This window comes from Cherax quadricarinatus, chromosome 51 (genome assembly GCF_038502225.1).
Source record: "Cherax quadricarinatus isolate ZL_2023a chromosome 51, ASM3850222v1, whole genome shotgun sequence".
NCBI lineage: Eukaryota > Metazoa > Arthropoda > Malacostraca > Decapoda > Parastacidae > Cherax > Cherax quadricarinatus.
In genome coordinates, this window is record NC_091342.1 from 7540438 (window position 1) to 7559664 (window position 19227).

At 38.7% G+C, this 19227-nt stretch overlaps 1 protein-coding gene across 2 annotated transcripts in view; it reads right to left on the reverse strand.

The window, feature by feature from the left end:
- The window catches only part of LOC128694698 (uncharacterized), a 65483-nt gene extending 50015 nt beyond the window's left edge, over positions 1-15468 (reverse strand). For both annotated transcript variants that reach the window (XM_070095758.1, XM_070095757.1), the window contains exons 1-5: positions 15274-15468; positions 9172-9260; positions 3193-3259; positions 1580-1642; positions 484-672 (exon numbers count right to left, since the gene is read on the reverse strand). In XM_070095758.1, the coding sequence (XP_069951859.1) occupies positions 484-672; positions 1580-1642; positions 3193-3259; positions 9172-9260; positions 15274-15453 (588 nt within the window). In that variant the 5' untranslated portion in view covers positions 15454-15468. The remainder of the gene's footprint in view (positions 1-483; positions 673-1579; positions 1643-3192; positions 3260-9171; positions 9261-15273) is intronic.
- Between the last annotated feature and the right edge of the window lie 3759 nt (positions 15469-19227).

Below are 19227 nucleotides of genomic sequence, written 5' to 3' on the forward strand. Positions count from 1 at the left end.
TATGTTTCTCATCAGTAAAATGGGTACTTGGGAGTTAGTCAACTGGTGTGGGTCACATCCTGGGACAAAACTGACCTAATATGCCCGAAATCTTCAGCATAATAATCAGCTTTCTATGTTGCAATATGTCACTGCTGTCAGCTAGGCCTGTATCCCTTGTACACGCACTTGTTGAAATAAAGATATTATAACACTGCTTCACATCTTGACTCTGCATGGGACAGAGGACCATTTGATTTGTTACTTGAGGATAACGAAGGGCTGCTCTATGGGCTTGTGGCAATTTTAGCAATTTCCTGTGCATTGATCTGGCTCTGCAAAGGCTCAAAGTAGGCCTAAAAAAAATACCTAATTTGGGGTAGAGGAATGCTAAAGGGTTAAACAGTAAATTCAATGGTGTAAAACAATACTGTACTAACACTTTACCTCACCATTACAATTTAGGAAAACAAACACCTTATTGTTTAGAACACATTAAATTACCTTGCTTTCTGGAAGGAGGTCAAGAACAGCTCTCCCAAGCATTTTTATTTTGTCACAGACAGAGTTGAAAGATTTTTCTTCAGAAAGCACTTTCACTGTTTGGTTCAAGACTGAATTTGGATCCATGGCAAAGCGGAGACTGAAACGTACCTTTACCTGAGCAAGAACATCACTGATGGTCTTTGATAACTGTAAAGGAATAAGGTAATTGTTTCAGGTAATTATGCTTCATAAAAGTAATAAACAGGAGCCCAAAAACACAAATTAGCAGAGCAGATCCAATATCCAGCCCCTCTGTAAGGAAATGGGGAGGCAGGAGGAGAGGATGTACCAGATTATCAAACCAGCAGACGATCACGTTATTTTCCCTTTATTTTGCTCATTCCTTTTTACATTATTTGTTCTGGTTCCGTATCAGGCAAACCACTAGATAATGTTGGAAGCCGAATAACAGATTGCCAGATAAATGATGATCTGCTGTACTACATAATGTTATACATATGTGCTAATTTAAAGAGCTCTCATCATAATCAAGAGTTGTAATTAATAGCCACACTATGCTGACTGCTAATCACTAATGATTCATTTTAATCATGAGGCACATTCCTATTTTTTTTCAGGTACTGTATAGTACAGTACCTTATTTATTAGATAATAGGAACCACTACACCTCTGCCAAATAAATAAGAAACCACTACATCTACACCAAAGAGAAACCCATAACAAACTATGGGTGTGTCAAGGTATTAATATTAGCTTAATTGATAAATTATGCACAATAAGTTGAGAATTAGCACTTTTTTACTGATAGGAATCACTTCACAGCTTCTCTTAGACTTTGAAGAACTACCACCATCACTACTTTTGCACTCTGAGGTCATTATTAAGCAAAATTAAGGGTTATTTTCGGGCCATGATAAACCACGTATATGGGGTCCTACTGAATATCTTACCAGGCATTGGTATTTAAGCTTTAAATACAGACAAACTATACCCTCTGAAACAAAGCCATTCAGTGTAACTAAATTAAACACCACATACATGTTTAAACTCTTCTTTCCTACATCAAAAAAACAAAATGTACAGTTGTACTTACCTCATTATTTAGAAAGCTGAAGTTAGTATCCTTAGTTTGGTTTATGAGGGATGTGCTCTGCATCTGCAAAAACATGCACGTGTGTAAAATTCCTTACAACTGAAAATTCTTTTTTTTCTCAACAAGTCGGCCATCTCCCACCGAAGCAGGGTGACCCAAAAAGAAAGAAGATCCCCAAAAAGAAAATACTTTCATCATCATTCAACACTTTCACCTCACTCATACATAATCACTGTTTTTGCAGAGGTGCCCAGATACAACAGTTTAGAAGCATATACATATAAAGATATATAACATATCCCTCCAAACTGCCAATATCCCAAACTCCTCCTTTAAAGTGCAGGCATTGTAATTCCCATATCCAATACTCAAGTCTGGCTATATAAAAATAACCAGTTTCTCTGAATCCCTTCACTAAATATTACCCTGCTCACACTCCAACAGCTCATCAGGTCACAAAAACCATTCGTCTCCATTCACTTCTATTTAACATGCCAACGCACGCTTTCTGAAAGTGCAAGCCCCTCGCCCAAATAGGGTCCAGAACAAAGAAGACAGACATTCCTGGCACTAAAATAACATTTTCTCTGTTCATTAGTGACATCCCCAGGCCCTTCTTACATCTCTTTTGCTTTCCACTTTGAATTTTTATTGTCAAAAAACAGAAGATTTACTGTTATGCAGACTACTGCATTAGTGTAGTAACAGTATAAATAATATCAGCGTACTTGTGAAAGAATATTAGACTCACAAGTTGACGTGTATTGGACACTTGGCATGATTTGTTTACTTTTGACCTTTGATAAAAATCAAATATTTCTGCTACTTTGAGCTCAATTTCAAGGTACTTCTCATTGTGAAACCAATCAAAATCATCTCAATTTCTGTAATATGTCTTCCATTCTATAAAATGAGACCAGGAAAACTAAAATGCAACCATAAATACCATACAAAAATACACTGCAAAGTCGCTGTTTTAAACCAAAAACACAGTCAAATTTTTTTTTTCTCATTATGCACTGTGTGCTGCAGGAATTTTTTTATAGTGTGCACACTGACCACATAGACCCATTCTTTCATATGTAGGCCTACCAGCTTTCTCTCACTAGATTTGAAGGCGCTAGAAATAAGACATACTAGTACGTCAATAACCCTGGTGCGTAAGCCGTACTAGTACGTTGGAAACCCTGAAAGAAGTTTGCAAGATTTAGAATTAGCTTATCCAAAATGCTTTGCATAACATGGGTCTTTCATTTGAAAATGAAAGATGATGTTTCATCACAATTGTAATAATTGTGTAACCAAATAAACCCATCTATTGTAACTTCCATGTAGATTCAGGCAAAATAAAAATTTTAATATAATTTTAATGTACTGTACCCAAACCATCTCAACAACCATTCTTTTGCTATGAGCTATACTTTTCATACACACACTGTTTAATTTTTCATTCATGGTTTTACACAACATTCACATCCTACAAGAAACAAAATTTCCCACAAAACATTTCTAGTATAAAATAAAGGAACTCAATCTTATTAAAAAAAGTGGTCTAAAATGATTGATTCTCAACACAAACATAATACTGGATTAGTATTAACATTTTAACTCACCATTTTGGGTAAATGATCATCATCTTGTTTTGACACAGGCAAGGTTTGTCCACCTTCATTTTCTTCTCTAAAGATATGAAAGTAAAATGTATATAATAAATACACAAAATCAATAAATCTTTCTTTCTTTCAACACACTGGCCATATCCCACCAAGGCAGGGTGGCCCAAAAAGAAAAACGAAAGTTTCTCTTTTTTAAATTTAGTAATTTATACAGAAGGGGTTACTAGCCCCTTGCTCCCGGCATTTTAGTCGCCTCTTACGACACGAATGGCTTACGGAGGAAGAATTCTGTTCCACTTCCCCATGGAGAAAATCAATAAATACATAAAATAAATTAATAAATACATAAATTAAACAAAATAATTGTGAATCCCTTCACAAAATGTTACCTTGCTCACATTCCAACAGCTTATCAAGTCCCAAAAACCTGCCTCAGTGGAAGATGGCCAGGGTATTGAAGAAAAGAAAAATAAAGATATAGAGATAGACAGAGATAGTGAGATACACAGTAGGCATCATAAATATGAATGCCCATAAGAATGCCTTTAGCAGACTGTGCCCTGGCACATCACCACTATCATAACCAACACCATCACCACCATCATAACCAACACCATCACCACCATCATTACCATCACTACCAACACCATCACCTCGATCATTACCATTACTACTAACACCATCACCAATATCATTACTATCACTGCCAACACCATCACCACTGCCAACACTGTTATCATACCATCACTACCAAGACCATCATTACTAACTACTATCACCAACACCGCTATTTCATAACACTTCCATTACAAAACTATCAAACTCAAGAGGTACACTTCCACATTCTCGGCTACTGAGTGTTACATGTTCCTGAATTTTCTATTACTCTGGAATATCTTTTCTGTGTATGTTCACAATCCATATGAGCAATTAAGGTGTCGTCTGAAAAGGTAATTGATTCTCCTCCTGCTGTTACAAATTCGCCCTGGTCAGCTGACCCCAACATGTCTTTGTATGACAGTGAGTGATGTTCATGGGTATCTAGATGTTACTACCACCATAAAGCCACCAACAACTTTGTAACTAGTACACTGGATAAAACTTCATGGTTTGGGTTGAGAAAAAAAAAAATGACAAGCCTTCCATTAGTGGAACTCCAAAGCTGCAAAAGTAACCAAAGTTTCAGTATTAAGGTGAGATGGCACCACAAGTTCACCACCTACATGAAAGAGAGAATATCAGTCAGTTTCTTGATGTGGCAAAGGAACATCACTTCATACAGTTATTCCCCAATCAGTGTCACCTGTTTATGGGGTTTGCAAATGTTAAGTGGTTACGTGGGTACTCAAGCTTGTAAGAATATTGTAATTAAACCAACAAAACCCAAGGATAATGTTAAGGCTCCCCAGGAGCCTTTACATCATTGCCGGAAGAATAGGGCATGCTAGGTTTCCCAGGAACCTCGAAATCCTTGCTGGCAGGATAGAGCATGCCAGGTTTCCCAGGAACCTCTAACATCCTTGCTGGCAGGATAAAGAATGCCAGATTTCCCAGGAACCCTAACATCCTTGTTGGCAGGATACAGCATGTCATGTTCTCCATGAAAGATTGCCCACCAGTGGTGATGGTCCTGATGATATACAGATCATGGAATGTACAGATCATAGCAAGGATCTGCTGATCACTAGCGGTGATGCTGGCGAGGATTGCCAGATCACAAACAGTGATGCTTGTGACCCGAAGGAGAGTGGCTCTTATAAAAGAAAAGCTTCTTGAACTTGTAAATACTCCTGATATTCCTTGTGGTCAAAGTTCACCCACACGGAGAAGACTATAAAGGATATGCCCACAGAATAAGAAAGGACCTGTAGAAAAACGTAAGACAGAAGTTCCCATAGCAGCTAGGAACAACATTCCTGTGAAGCTCAAGGAAATCTGTAGTGTATGCCTGCTAACAGTAGCATTAACTGCTGTGTTCTACACTGCAGGGCCCCTTTACTGGCCAAGATTATATGGTATGGAGCATCATATTTTGGCACAAGTATTGAAGATGTTTTAGAAATTTTCATATTCAATTACTTGTCGCCACTTAGAGTGAGGTGCCTCAGCGTTTCAGGATCAGGAGACGGAGGCACAAGCTTTGGAACTGTGCAGAGTGATCCACGTGACTTAAGTTTAGGTTCATGGTGGGAATGGCATTGGTGGTACAAAGGAGTTGATTGTGATGATGGTATTCCCAGTGGGGAGGGAGGGAGGGAGGGAGGGGAGGGGAGGGAGGGGAGGGAGTGGAGGGAGTGGAGGGAGGGGAGGGAGTGGAGGGAGGGGAGGGAGGGGAGGGAGTGAGGAGGGAGGGGGGAGGGAGGGAGTGGAGGGAGGGGAGGGAGGGAGGGAGGGAGGGAGGGAGGGAGGGAGGAGGATGAGGAGATGTAATAATAAATTCCCTTGAAGCATGAAAAACAAAGTCCACCCCTGACAGTGACGTGATGAGATAACATCTGATAAGAGCTGACATTTGATGAGCATACACGAGGGTGGGGGAGGGTGCAGCAGATAAGAAAAGATTAGAGGTGACATTTGATGAGCACTGCCCTTGCTTTGTTTCCCTCGCTTTTACACAAACATGTCTGTCTATTTGTCTGTCTGTCAAGCTCCCTGTCTATCCGTCTAGCTCTCTGTCTCAGAGAGAGCCACAAGGCTGCGTCATCACATTTACTCACATCTTCAAGCAGAGTATAGCACTTTGTCTGGATTTTTTGGGTTATCCTAGGTAATTTATACTACGTATACTTGTATTTGTGTGTACCAGTGAGACAGAGATAGAGACAGACTGAAAGAGATAGACAAAGACAGACAGAGACACAGACAGACAGATATAGACTGATAGAGACAGAGATTGAGATCGACAGACCCTAAACTTGGGGTTAACATCACTTTCCTATTAACCCTTTGACTGTCGCAACCCCCAATCCTGAGGTGTCTCCTGGTGTCGCAAAATTGAAAAAAAAAAAATTATTTTTTCTTATGAAATGATAAGAGAATCTTTTCCCGATTGTAATGACACCTAAAAAACGAAATTTGATGGAAAACTGACGGAATTATGCTTTCGCGAAGTTAGCGACCTCGGCGCTTTTACAAATCGGCGATTTCGCCCACTTTGAGCCCTATTTTCGGCTAATTCCATTGTTCCAGTTGTCCAAACTCATAGCTATTTCTTTAGAACTACATTTTTTCTATCGATTGAGTACAAGAAACTGCCCATTTACCGATTTCAACTACCTAATAATGTGGTCAGAAATTTGCAATTTGGCCAATTTCACGAAAACTAAAAAATATGACAATTTCAAAATAAGGTCCAGAATGAACAATGCAGACATTCCTGGCTCTAAAATAACATTTTCTTTGCTCTCAGTCTCCAGGCCCCTCTGATATTACTCTTGCTTTCTATTTTGAATTTTTATTCAAACAAAAAATAGAAGACTTACTATTATGCAGACTACTGCAATACTGTAATAATTGTACAAATAACATCAACCCATTCATGACTGCATATTAGAATGGCTAGTTGGACATTTATTGGACAATGGCATCATTTGTTTACTTTTGAACATTGGCAAAAATCAAACATTTCCCCTACTTTGAGCTCCATTTCTAGGTTCTTTTTATAGTAAAATCAATCAAAATCACCTCTATTTCTATAATATGTTTTCCATTCTATCAAATGAGACCAAGAAAACGAGAATACTACCATAAATACTATACGAAAATAGACCACAAAGTCGGCATTTTAATAAAAAAAAAAGGTCGGAGTTTTTTTTTTCTCATTATGCACTGCGTGCTCCAGGATTTTTTTTATATGGTGCACACTGACCACACAGACCCATTCTCTCACATGTGGGCCTACCAGCTTTCTCCTGCTTGATTTGAAGCCGCTAGAATTTATGAGTATATATACGTCAAACACGGTACCTCGTAAGACGTATATATACAGCCGCGACAGTCAAAGGGTTAAAAGAGGAGTGTTAATATGACATTACATCAGCGAATCCTTGGTGTCTGCTGTACTGTTTGCTCTAGCTAGGGCTCAATTTAACTGGCACTCCCACAAGGTACTAAGTGGTCCCAGATTTTTTTAATATGGTGCACACCGAGTGTTAAGACCTATTCTATGCTGACCAGGCATCTCAGGCCAATCGTATATATATGTTTGGGGCCTACACGTAAGAACGTATATATACAGTGGAACCTCAAAAATCGAACGTATCACATATCGAACGTTTCGAAAATAGGACCATTTTTTCGGACAAACTGTGTCCCTGTTATCAAACGCGCCCCTATTTTCGGACCGCCGGGTACGGGACCTGTCTGCCGCCCGCTCTGTCCGCGTCCCCGCGCAGGCGCCGTGAGCAGTCTAGCTTTGTTTATGCTTGAGTGAACACTAACCTGCGCTCTCATTCACGCATTTTACAATTATTTCGTTGTGTTTAGTGCTTGTGGGACTGTGAAATAAGCTGCCATGGGCCCAAAGAAACTTGCTAGTGGTACCCCTGTGGTAAAGAAAGTGAGAAACACCATAGATATGAAGAAGGAAATAATACAGAAGTATGAGAGTGGTGTGAGACTTGTTGAGCTTGCCAGGATGTATGGGAAAAACAAGTCGACCATCGGTTCTATCCTGTCAAAGAAAGAACAAATCAAGGAAGCTGATGTTGCAAAAGGTGTTAATATAGGGAGTGGATGAGGTGCCTTCTTCAAAGATTAAGGAGATTTGTGCCAAGTGGAATGATGTCCAAATGTTTGTGCAGAAGTACCACCTTGAGCAAGCTGAAACAGCCATCTTTGCAACAAGTTCAGTGACAGAACCATGTCCCATTTAAGGGAAATGTTAAAGAAGCGCCAGAAACAGAGGACTGTGGACAGTTATTTTGTGAGACAGGGGTCCAGTGACTCTCAAGCTGGTCCTAGTGGCATTAAAAGACAGAGAAGGGAAGTAACCCCAGAGAGGGCTTTACCTGAAGTACTCATGGAGGGGGATTCTCCTTCCAAACACTAACCCCAACTCCCTCTCTCCTCCTCCCTATCTTCCAGATGCCATCACCAATCTTCAATGAAGGTAAGTAAAAATGTTATTTTATATGTATTACTATACATAATTAAAAACTATAATATTTGTTGTATGTGAAACTGTAATTAATCTCTATAAAATGTATTTTTTATGTGAATATTTTTGGGTTTCTGGAACGGATTAATTGTATTTCTATTATTTCTTATGGGAAATACTGCATCGAATTTCAGACTTTTCGAATTTAGAACTAGCTCCTGGAACGGATTAAGCTCAATTTTTGAGGTTCCACTGTATATGTTTAGAGCGTTTAGCGGTTAAAAGCCTAGGTCATGAGATGAGAATCGACTTCTGCAACCCTAAACTGGTGAGCGCATGCACACACACACACACAACTGTAAAACAGGCCAAGTGTTTATCAACAAGTGCCTCTGACAACTAGTAACTACTGCCCATCCACACAACTGTCTATTGACAAGTGCCTTTCACAAATATTAACTACTACTACACACACCTAAGATTTATTTAAAAAAAAATATATAAATGCATTATAAAACAGCATTCAAATATGAATGGAGAAATGCAAAAGAGAAATCAGAGGTAAAAAAAAGACATGATAAACAAATAAAAGGGCACGAAAGATAGGATAAAAAAAGACTTCTAAGTACTGTACCTACAACAGGGAAAACAACAGGCCCCAGTTGTAAACTGAGTAAAAAAAAAAAGTGGAGCTGAAAGGATATTGGACAATATCTCTTCAAAAACAGTAGTACACCAATGGAAAGCACTATAAAAACAAGTCGTAAGTGCTAGTCATTGGAAAGATTAAACAAATTTATGAACTAATTACTGAAAGCAGGGTACTATGTTCTTACAATTATAAATATGTAATTACAGACAGGTAATTAAGTACTCACTCAGATTTAAATAGTAGAGAAATATCTTCAAGTCCAGTGGGTGACTTAACATCTTCTGGCTGTATATCTTGTTTCTTGGTCATAATGTTCTGCAAAATAGGCAATGAATATAAATATCTCCCTGATACACCCCATCAACTAACTACATGTAAACCACCTGGTGGTTCACACTTACACTCACTCACTCACCCATTTGACTATAAGCACAGAAATACTTATCTTAATCTTAAAATAATGATTCCTAACTAGTCATAAGTTTGCCTGTGATACTCCAATATAGAAACTATGTATTGTGCCAAAACAAAAGCACTCACATTGCTAAACTCACAAACCAGTATTTAGTCAACTTACTCCACAATTTCTAATAATTTAGGGTTAAGAATTAATCTAAGTTTGCCCAAAATGCCTAGCCATGCTAGGTATTCTAGTGGCCCCCTCTGTAATTAGTATTTTATTACATGTAAACCACACAATAACCAAAATCTGTAAACCCTGCATTGTAATCCTCATAGAGAATAAACTTTGATTTGATTTAATTTGAATATGTAGAAAGTTAACACATCTAATTTTGTTACAAAAGATTATACAGAGAAATAATTCTAAAAAAGGAGAACAAATTTTGATACAATACAAATAATCTAATACAGAACAGAATGAAAGTTGCCATAGTTATTATATGCTGCTATGTCAAATTAATAGAAGCATCAGAAGAGGAACCAGGTAGAATGACATTAATGCAGGTGCATCTGACATAGGATTGCTGGTGTCTTTTTTGTCTCAAACATGTAAGATTTCAGGTACATCTTGCTACTTCTACTTACACTTAGGTCACACTACACTTGCATGTACAAGCATATATCTTCTTCTTTCATTCAACACACCGGCCGTATCCCACCGAGGCGGGGTGGCCCAAAAGGAAAAACGAAAGTTTCTCCTTTTACATTTAGTAATATATACAGGAGAAGAGGTTACTAGCCCCTTGCTCCCGGCATTTTAGTTGCCTCTTACAACACGCATGGCTTACGGAGGAAGAATTCTGTTCCACTTCCCCATGGAGATAAGAGGAAATAAACAAGAATAAGAACTAGAAAGAAAATAGAAGAAAACCCAGAGGGGTGTGTATATATGTGCTTGTACATGTATGTGTAGTGTGACCTAAGTGTAAGTAGAAGTAGCAAGACGTACCTGAAATCTTGCATGTTCATGAGACAGAAAAAAGGACACCAGCAATCCTACCATCATGTAAAACAATTACAGGCTTTCGTTTTACACTCACTTGGCAGGACGGTAGTACCTCCCTGGGCGGTTGCTGTCTACCAACCTACTACCTATAACAAGCATATATATATATATATATATATATATATACACATCCCTCTGTGTTTTCTTCTATTTTCTTACTAGTTCTTGTTCTGGTTTATTTCCACTTATCTCCATGGGGAAGTGGAACATTATTCTTCCTCCGTAAGCCATGCATGTCATAAGAGCCGACTAAAATGCTGGGAGAAAGGGGCTAGTAACCCCTTCTCCTGTATACATTACTAAAGTTAAAAAAAAAGAGAAACTTTTGTTTTTCTTTTTGGGCCACCCTGCTTTGGTGGGATACAGCCGGTTTGTTGAAAGAAGACATCTGACATAGGTGAAACAGAACGTGAATCCTATTGAGTGCTAGTGATCATGCAGTTCTGAACTTCAAGTACCTAGTGGAGCTAAAGATAGAGAGAAATACAACAGGTGGAGTGTGTGAAAAGCAGAGAAAAAAGAAAAGGAGAGAAAAGAACTGAGAAGAAAAAATGAATACTGTATTAAGGTGAGGGCTAAGACTATTTGAGAATAACATAGCAGCAAAGGCCAAATCTGAACCAAAACTATTTCGCTACCACATTACAAGAAAAATGATAGTAAACAACCAGGTAATTCATCTGAGGAAGGAGAGAGAGCAGCTCATGAACAATGACAAGGAAGTCTGTTAAGTGTTGATCTTAGTGGAAACTGGGATAATACCCAAGACTAAGGAACAGGAGGCACCAACAAGTACCAGATGCCATCCGCATAACAGAGGAAGAGCTAAGAAAAACTTCTGATGGATCTAGATACATAAAGGGCAATGGGATTTAATGTGTCACCACAGATTCTTCAAGAGGTGCAGAAGCAATGTCCAAACCACTAGTTATGATCGACAATATGTCAATGGATATGGGACAGTTACCAGAGATCTAAAAGACAGCAAATGTAGTCCCTATATTTAAGAAAGAAGATAGACAAGAAATGTCAAACTACAGACCAGCTTCTCTGATATACATTTTTTTTTTTTCCAACAAGTCGGCCGTCTCCCACCGAGGCAGGGTGACCCAAAAAAAGAAAGAAAATCCCCAAAAAGAAAATACTTTCATCATCATTCAACACTTTCACCACACTCACACATTATCACTGTTTTTGCAGAGGTGCTCAGAATACAACAGTTTAGAAGCATACACATATAAAGATACACAACATATCCCTCCAAACTGCCAATATCCCAAACCCCTCCTTTAAAGTGCAGGCATTGTACTTCCCATTTCCAGGACTCAAGTCCGACTATATGAAAATAACCGGTTTCCCTGAATCCCTTCACTAAATATTACCCTGCTCACACTCCAACAGATCGTCAGGTCCCAAGTACCATTCGTCTCCATTCACTCCTATCTAACACGCTTGCTGGAAGTCCAAGCCCCTTGCCCACAAAAACTCCTTTACCCCCTCTCTCCAACCCTTTCGAGGACGACCCCTACCCCGCCTTCCTTCCCCTATAGATTTATATGCTTTCCATGTCATTCTACTTTGATCCATTCTCTCTAAATGACCAAACCACCTCAACAACCCCTCTTCTGCCCTCTGACTAATACTTTTATTAACTCCACACCTTTTCCTAATTTCCACACTCCGAATTTTCTGCATAATATTTACACCACACATTGCCCTTAAACAGGACATCTCCACTGCCTCCAACCGTCTCCTCGCTGCTGCATTTACCACCCAAGCTCCACACCCATATAAGAGTGTTGGTACTACTATACTTTCATACATTTCCTTCTTTGCCTCCATAGATAACGTTTTTTGACTCCACATATACCTCAACGCACCACTCACCTCTTTTCCCTCATCAATTCTATGATTATACATATATACATACCTTGCAATATAATGAGAAAATTATCAGGGGAAGAGCAGTAGAACACCTGGAGAGAAGTGGTTTCATAAACGATAACTAGCATGGGTTTATTGATGGCAAATATTGTCTTACTATCTTGCTGGAGTTCGATGACTAAGTAACAGACATGTAACAAGAGAGGTTTGGTAGTTTGCTTTTCTTTTTTTTTATTTTAGGCTGCAAGAAGGCATTTGGTACTGTGCCTTACAAGAGGCTGGGCAAAAAACATAGAGATTTAGGCAGGAATGACACGGAACATACCCCAGCAATCAAAGAATATCTTAAGGAAAGAAGGCAAAGTGTGGCTGTCAGGCAAGCAACACAAGAATGGGAAGAGTAACATGAGGGGTTCAGAAAGGATTGGTATTAGGATGAGTACTGTTTCCATGTTTACATGAACAACATTCCATATCTGATTGTCTCTTGATATATCCATTTGTTAAATTTAATAATGTAAAACTAATGAGAATAAAAACAGAAGAGGGAAAGGAAAAGTTCCAAAAGGACCTGGAAAAATTGCAAGTATGGTCAGATAAATGGCTGCTTGAATTCAACCCCAGAAAATGCAAGATAATGAAGATAGGGGAAGGAGCAAGCTGACTGGAAATGGGGTATGGACTAGAGGAACAAAGGCTGAAGACTTCACTTGCAGAAATAGACCTAGTACAACTCCAGAGGCTCACATTAACCAAATAATCTCTGCAGCCTTAGTCTGACATATCTAAAAGGAGCCTTCAGGAATCTCAAAGTCATTCTGGGCCCTTTTTTCAACATATGACTGACCCAAGCCCTTTATACAGCATAAGTAGTAGGTTGGTAGACAGCAACCACCCAGGGAGGTACTACCGTCCTGCCAAGTGAGTGTAAAATGAAAGCCTGTAATTGTTTTACATGATGGTAGGATTGCTGGTATCTTTTTTCTGTCTCATAAACACGCAAGATTTCAGGTACGTCTTGCTACTTCTACTTACACTTAGATCACACTACACATACATGTACATGTTTATGTATACACACTCATCTGAGTTTTCTTTGATTTTATCTTAATAGTTCTTGTTCTTATTGCTTTTCCTTTTATATCCGTGGGGAAGTGGAATAAGAATCTTTCCTCCTTAAGCCATGCGTGTTGTGAAAGTCAACTAAAATGCCAGGAACAATGGGCTAGTAACCCCTTTTCCTGTATAGCCTACCATCAAAAGTGGGATGTTTGAATGTGTATGGATGTTGTGCGAATGATAAGAAAGAGATGATTGTGGATGTTATGAATGAGATGAAGCTGGATATCCAGTCTTTAAGTGAAACAATGCTGAAAGGGGTGGGAGAGTTTCAGTGGGAAGAAATAATTGGGATTAGGTCAGGGGTTTCAAACAGAGCTAAAGGAGTAGCAATAATGTTGAAGAATAAGTTACGGCACGAAAAGAGGATATATAAATGTTTAAATTCAAGGATTATGTGGAGTAAAATAAGGGTTGGATGTGAAAAGTGGGTTAGAGTAAGCGTTTATGCACCTGTGTGGTGTGGAAATTAGAAAAAGGTGTGGAGTTAATAAAAATATTAGTCAGAGGGCTGAAGACAGGTTGTTGAGGTGGTTTGGTCATTTAGAGAGAATGGATCAAAGTAGAATGACATGGAGAGCATATAAATCTGTAGGGGAAGGAAGGCGGGGTAGCGGTCATCCACAAAAAGGCTGGAGGCAAGGGGTAAAGGAGGTTTTGTGGGCGAGGGGTTTGGACTTTCAGCAAGGGTGTGTGAGCGTGTTAGATAGGCGTGAATGGAGATGAATGGTTTTTGTGACCTGACAAGCTGCTTGAGTGTGAGCAGGGTAATATTTAGTGAAGGGATTCAGGGAAACTGGTTATTTTTATATAGCCGGGCTTGAGTCCTGGAAATGGGAAGTACAATGCCTGCACTTTAAAGGTGTTTGGGATATTGGCAGTTTGGAGGGATATGTTATATCTTTATATATGTTTCTAAACTGTTGTATCTGGGCGCATCTGCAAAAACAGTGATTATGTATGAGTGAGGTGAAAGTGTTGAATCATTATGAAAGTGTTTTGTTTTTGGGGATTTTCTTTCTTTCTGAGTCACCCTGCCTAGGTGGGAGATGGCCGACTTGTTGCAAAAAAATAAAAAGTTAGGCCCAGCGCCAGTATGGAACCCACACTTGAAAAAAGCACATTAAGAAACTTGAGAAAGTGCAGAATTATGCAACAAGGCTTGTTCCTGAATTAAGGGCCATGAGCCATGAGGAGGAGCTAACAGAATTGGATCTAATGACATTGGAGGACAGAACCACCAGGAAGAACATGTGATAACACAAAATACTCAGGGGAACTGATAAGGTAGACAGGAATAGGCTGTTTTAAAGGCAAGAAGGGGGAACTCAAGGTCACTGTTGAAAGTTAAAGGCAAAGATGAGCCACAGGGATGTTAGGAATTATTTCTTCAGTCTTAAAGTGGTCAGGAAGTGGAACGATCTTGGCGTGGAAGTGGTTTAAGTAGGCTACATACAAAGTTTTAAGAGCAGGTACAATAGGGCCCACTAGGCTAAGAGGGAGTGAATATGAAGAGTGTGATGTTAAGATGCACAGCCCCTGTGATACCACAAACAGGTGAGTACCCACACTATATACCATATACTCACATCATACCCACACACATCATATACCCAAAAACACACAATCACACCCAAACCACCACCTCACACACAATCACACTCCCCACACACATCCATTACATAACTACACACACACACCACATCCACACCATATACCCACACACTCCTACCACATACCCCCACACACATGAACTCCTCCCCATCACCTTCTCCCATACACAGTTTTGAGACAGTAGTATTAATGAAGATGGCAGCAGGAAAATGAAGACATGAATAATAAAACAATGGACAGTACCTTACAAAAAATCCTAGAAGTTTCAGTAGAAGCCAAAGCATATCCAGTTTCAACAACAGCTTCATTAACATTTATATTTTCAACATGAACCTGAAATAAAGTAGTTTTTACGACTGTTAATAACTGATTATTAATGTTTATAATACCTACTGTAATCCATTTACCAGCCTTTATTAACATCCATGCTCATATATTATGCTATCATTTTTTTGCCACCCAATTATTAATGTAACCAAGAACCGACAGTCTAGTTTAGAGTACTTTCTCTACATATTAACATGCTGCATTAAACTTACCATTTAAGCAATCTAACCCTTACTTAATTAATTTTAACTTTGTCCTAATGGTAAGGTGCAGTATTACAATGCCTAAAATGCTCCACATATTCACTGGCTTTCAAGTCTGTTTGTACTCAAATACACATTATTTGTAACCAATGTAAACTTTTTCTTGGAAAATAAACTTCATTTTCAAATATGTAATAGCTATGAGCTGTTGCCACCCCAAAATTAAATGTTGTCCAGATCACGATTAAAAAAAAAATGAAAACTGTAGAGAATTTTTTTCTGAAGGTAATGATGCAAAAATGCAAAATTTGATGGAAAACTTACAGAATTACACAGGTGAAAAGTTAGTGGTCTGGAGTCACTATTCATCAGCAGTTTCACCTACTTTGGGGCCTATTTTAGCCAATTACTTTTCTCAAATAATCCCAATTCCTGGCTATTCGCTAGTATGCCTTCTGTTCTATCAACACATAAGAAACTGCCCATTAAGCTATCTGAACTACAGTAATGTATAAAGTGTGAAGTAGTTGGTAATTTAGCCAATTTCACACAAAATTCAATAAATTTTAATTAAAAAAAAAAAAAGTTCGAAGTAAACACTAAGCATTCCAGCAACAGAAGCTCTCACTTCACACGCTGAGGGTTCAGGTTCAATTCTCGGCGAGGGTTGAAACATTGGGTGTTTCCTTATATCAGTTGTCCATGTTCACCTATCAGTAAAATGGGTACCTGGGTGTTAGACAACTGGTGTGGGTCACATGCCCAAAATGTTATAAATAAATAAATAACAAGCAGCTTTCTATTAGTAGAATGTCATTGATGTTAGCTAGGCCTGTATACCTTGTATATGTAACCTTTTGTCTGCACATTAATCACATCCCCAGGCCTCTCCTATATACCACTTGCACCACTTTGAGGCCTATTTCGGGCAAATTCCACTCTGAAAGTAAATAAAATAATCTCCACTTCATTAGTATACTTCCAGTCTATCAACTGATACCAAGACACAGCCAATAAAACCATGAAAACTACCCTAGAACATGCCTCAGTCACTGTATTAAACCATACTTGTGAAAGGTTAGTTATTTCATCATGCAGTGTGGAACAGGATTAACTGATCCCAGTATAACTGAGGGCACTATGATTAACCCTTTGAGGGTCAACAGGCCCTCTCCGAAACTCGTTCTCAGGGTCGGCCAAATTTAAAAAAAAAAAAATAACTTTCTCTAATGAAAAGATAGAGAATCTTTTCCCGATCATAAGGACACCAAAAGTTTGAAATTTGATGGAAAACTTACGGAATTATGCTCTCGCAAAGTTAGCGGTCTCGGCGATGTTTACGCATCGGCCATTTTGCCCACTTTGAGCCCCATTTTCGGCCAATTCCACTGTACTAGTCGACAAAAAACATGAATATTTCACTAGAACTCCATTTTTTCTATCGAATGGGTGCAAGAAACCACCCATTTATGAAAGTCAACTATCCAGTACAGTGGTCAGAATTTAGCAATTTTGCCAATTTCATACAAATTTCAAAAGATACCAATTTCCGAATAGGGTCCAGAATAAACAAGAAAGACATTCCTGGCACTAAAATGGCATTTCCTCTGGTCATTAGTCACGTCTCAAGGCCCCTCTTATATTCTTTTGCTTTCCACTTTGAATTTTTATTCTCACAAAAAATATAAGATTTACTGTTATGCAGACTACTGCATTAGTGTAAAAAATGATATAAATATTATTGGCGCACTTGTGAAAGAATATTAGACTCACCAGTTGATGTGTATTGGATGCTTGGCATGATTTGTTTACTTTTGAAATTTGGTAAAAATCGAACATTTCTGCTACTTTGAGCTCAATTTCAAGGTACTTTTCATTGTAAAACCAGTCAAAATCATCTCAATTTCTGTAATATGTCTTCCATTCTATAAAATGAGACCAAGAAAACTAGAATACAACAATAAATACCATACGAAAATAGAGTGCAAAGTCGCTGTTTTATTCCAAAAAAACGGTCAAAGTTTTTTTTTTTCTCATTATGCACTGTGTGCTGCAGGGTTTTTTTTAGACTGTGCACACTGACCACAAAGACCCATTCTTTCATATGAAGGCCTACCAGCTTTCTCCCACTAGATTTGAGGGCGCTAGAATTTAGGCGTACTAGTACGTCAAAAACCCTGGGTCGTAAGCCGTACTAGTACGTCCGAAACCCTCAAAGGGTTAAGACAAGTATCTATACAAGTGATGCTTGCCTCAATGATGTAATTCTATACAAGAGATGATGATGAGAATTAAACTGGTGAAGCCTGTGAAATTAAACGTCCCGTCTGTGTTAATTTCTGGGGGTAAAAAAAATACAATTTTTAAGAGGTAAGACTGAATATAATGAAACTGGTCCAAATTTACAGAATTGCAACAGCTTTCTTTGGACATTGGTTGTATTATTGTTTTAGTACTTAAATTTTGATGCAATAAATCCCACAAAACAATGGATTTTACATATATGACCTATGCTTAGAATGGTTCTATCTGCTTCGGTTTATTATCATATATTTCTTTTTTTTTTAACAAGTCAGCCGTCTCCCACTGAGGCAGTGACCCAAACAAAGAAAATCCCCAAAAAGAAAATACTTTCATCATCATTCAACACTTTCACCTCACTCACACATAATCACTATTTTTGCAGAGGTGCTCAGAACACAACAGTTTAGAAGCATATACATATAAAGATACACAACATATCCCTCCAAACTGCTAATATCCCGAACCCCTCCCTTTAGAGTGCAGGCATTGTACTTCCCAATTCCAGGACTCAAGTCCGGCTATATAAAAATAACCGGTTTCCCTGAATCCCTTCACTAAATATTACCCTGTTCACACTCCAACAGATCATCAAGTCCCAAATACCACTCGTCTCCATTCACTCTTATCAAACACGATCATGCACGTCTGCTGGAAGTCCAAGCCCCTCGCCCACAAAACCTCCCTTACCCCTTCCTTCCAACCTTTTCGAGGACGACCCCTACCCCACCTACCTTCCTTCCCCTACAGATTTAAACGCTTAATACACAAAGATATTCTTAAACAATATTCAACAGTTCTCACCAAATTAATAAAGAAAGCCAAACAACTGTACTACTCCAGCAGATTCACTGACACAAGAGGAGATATAAAAAAAGACCTGGAAAACACTCCCAGATTCTGGGGACCCACAAACTGAAAAAAACAAGAATATTGTTCTAACTAAACCTTATGAAACACCACTGCATCCCACTGATACAGCTAACAAGATAAACGACTTCTTGTCAAACATAGGATCTAATCTCGCCAGTAAAATCCCACGTACCAATGCCCATGCCGGGGACCACCTAGATGGGAATTTCCCAAATTCCTTCTATCTTGTACCAACTGAGCCCACGGAAGTCACCGCAATCAAAAAGTCACTTAAAAATAACTCAGGGAATCTGTCTCATGTCCCACCATTATTGTACAAGCGAGCGGCCCATGTCCTTTCGGATGCTATTACATTACTTTTTAACAAGTCACTAGAAACTAGCACTTTCCCGACACTACTCAAGACAGCAAGGGTTACACCAATACATAAAGGTGTAAGTAAGTAAGTAAGTTTATTCAGGTATACACAAATACAGTTACATAGAATTATCAT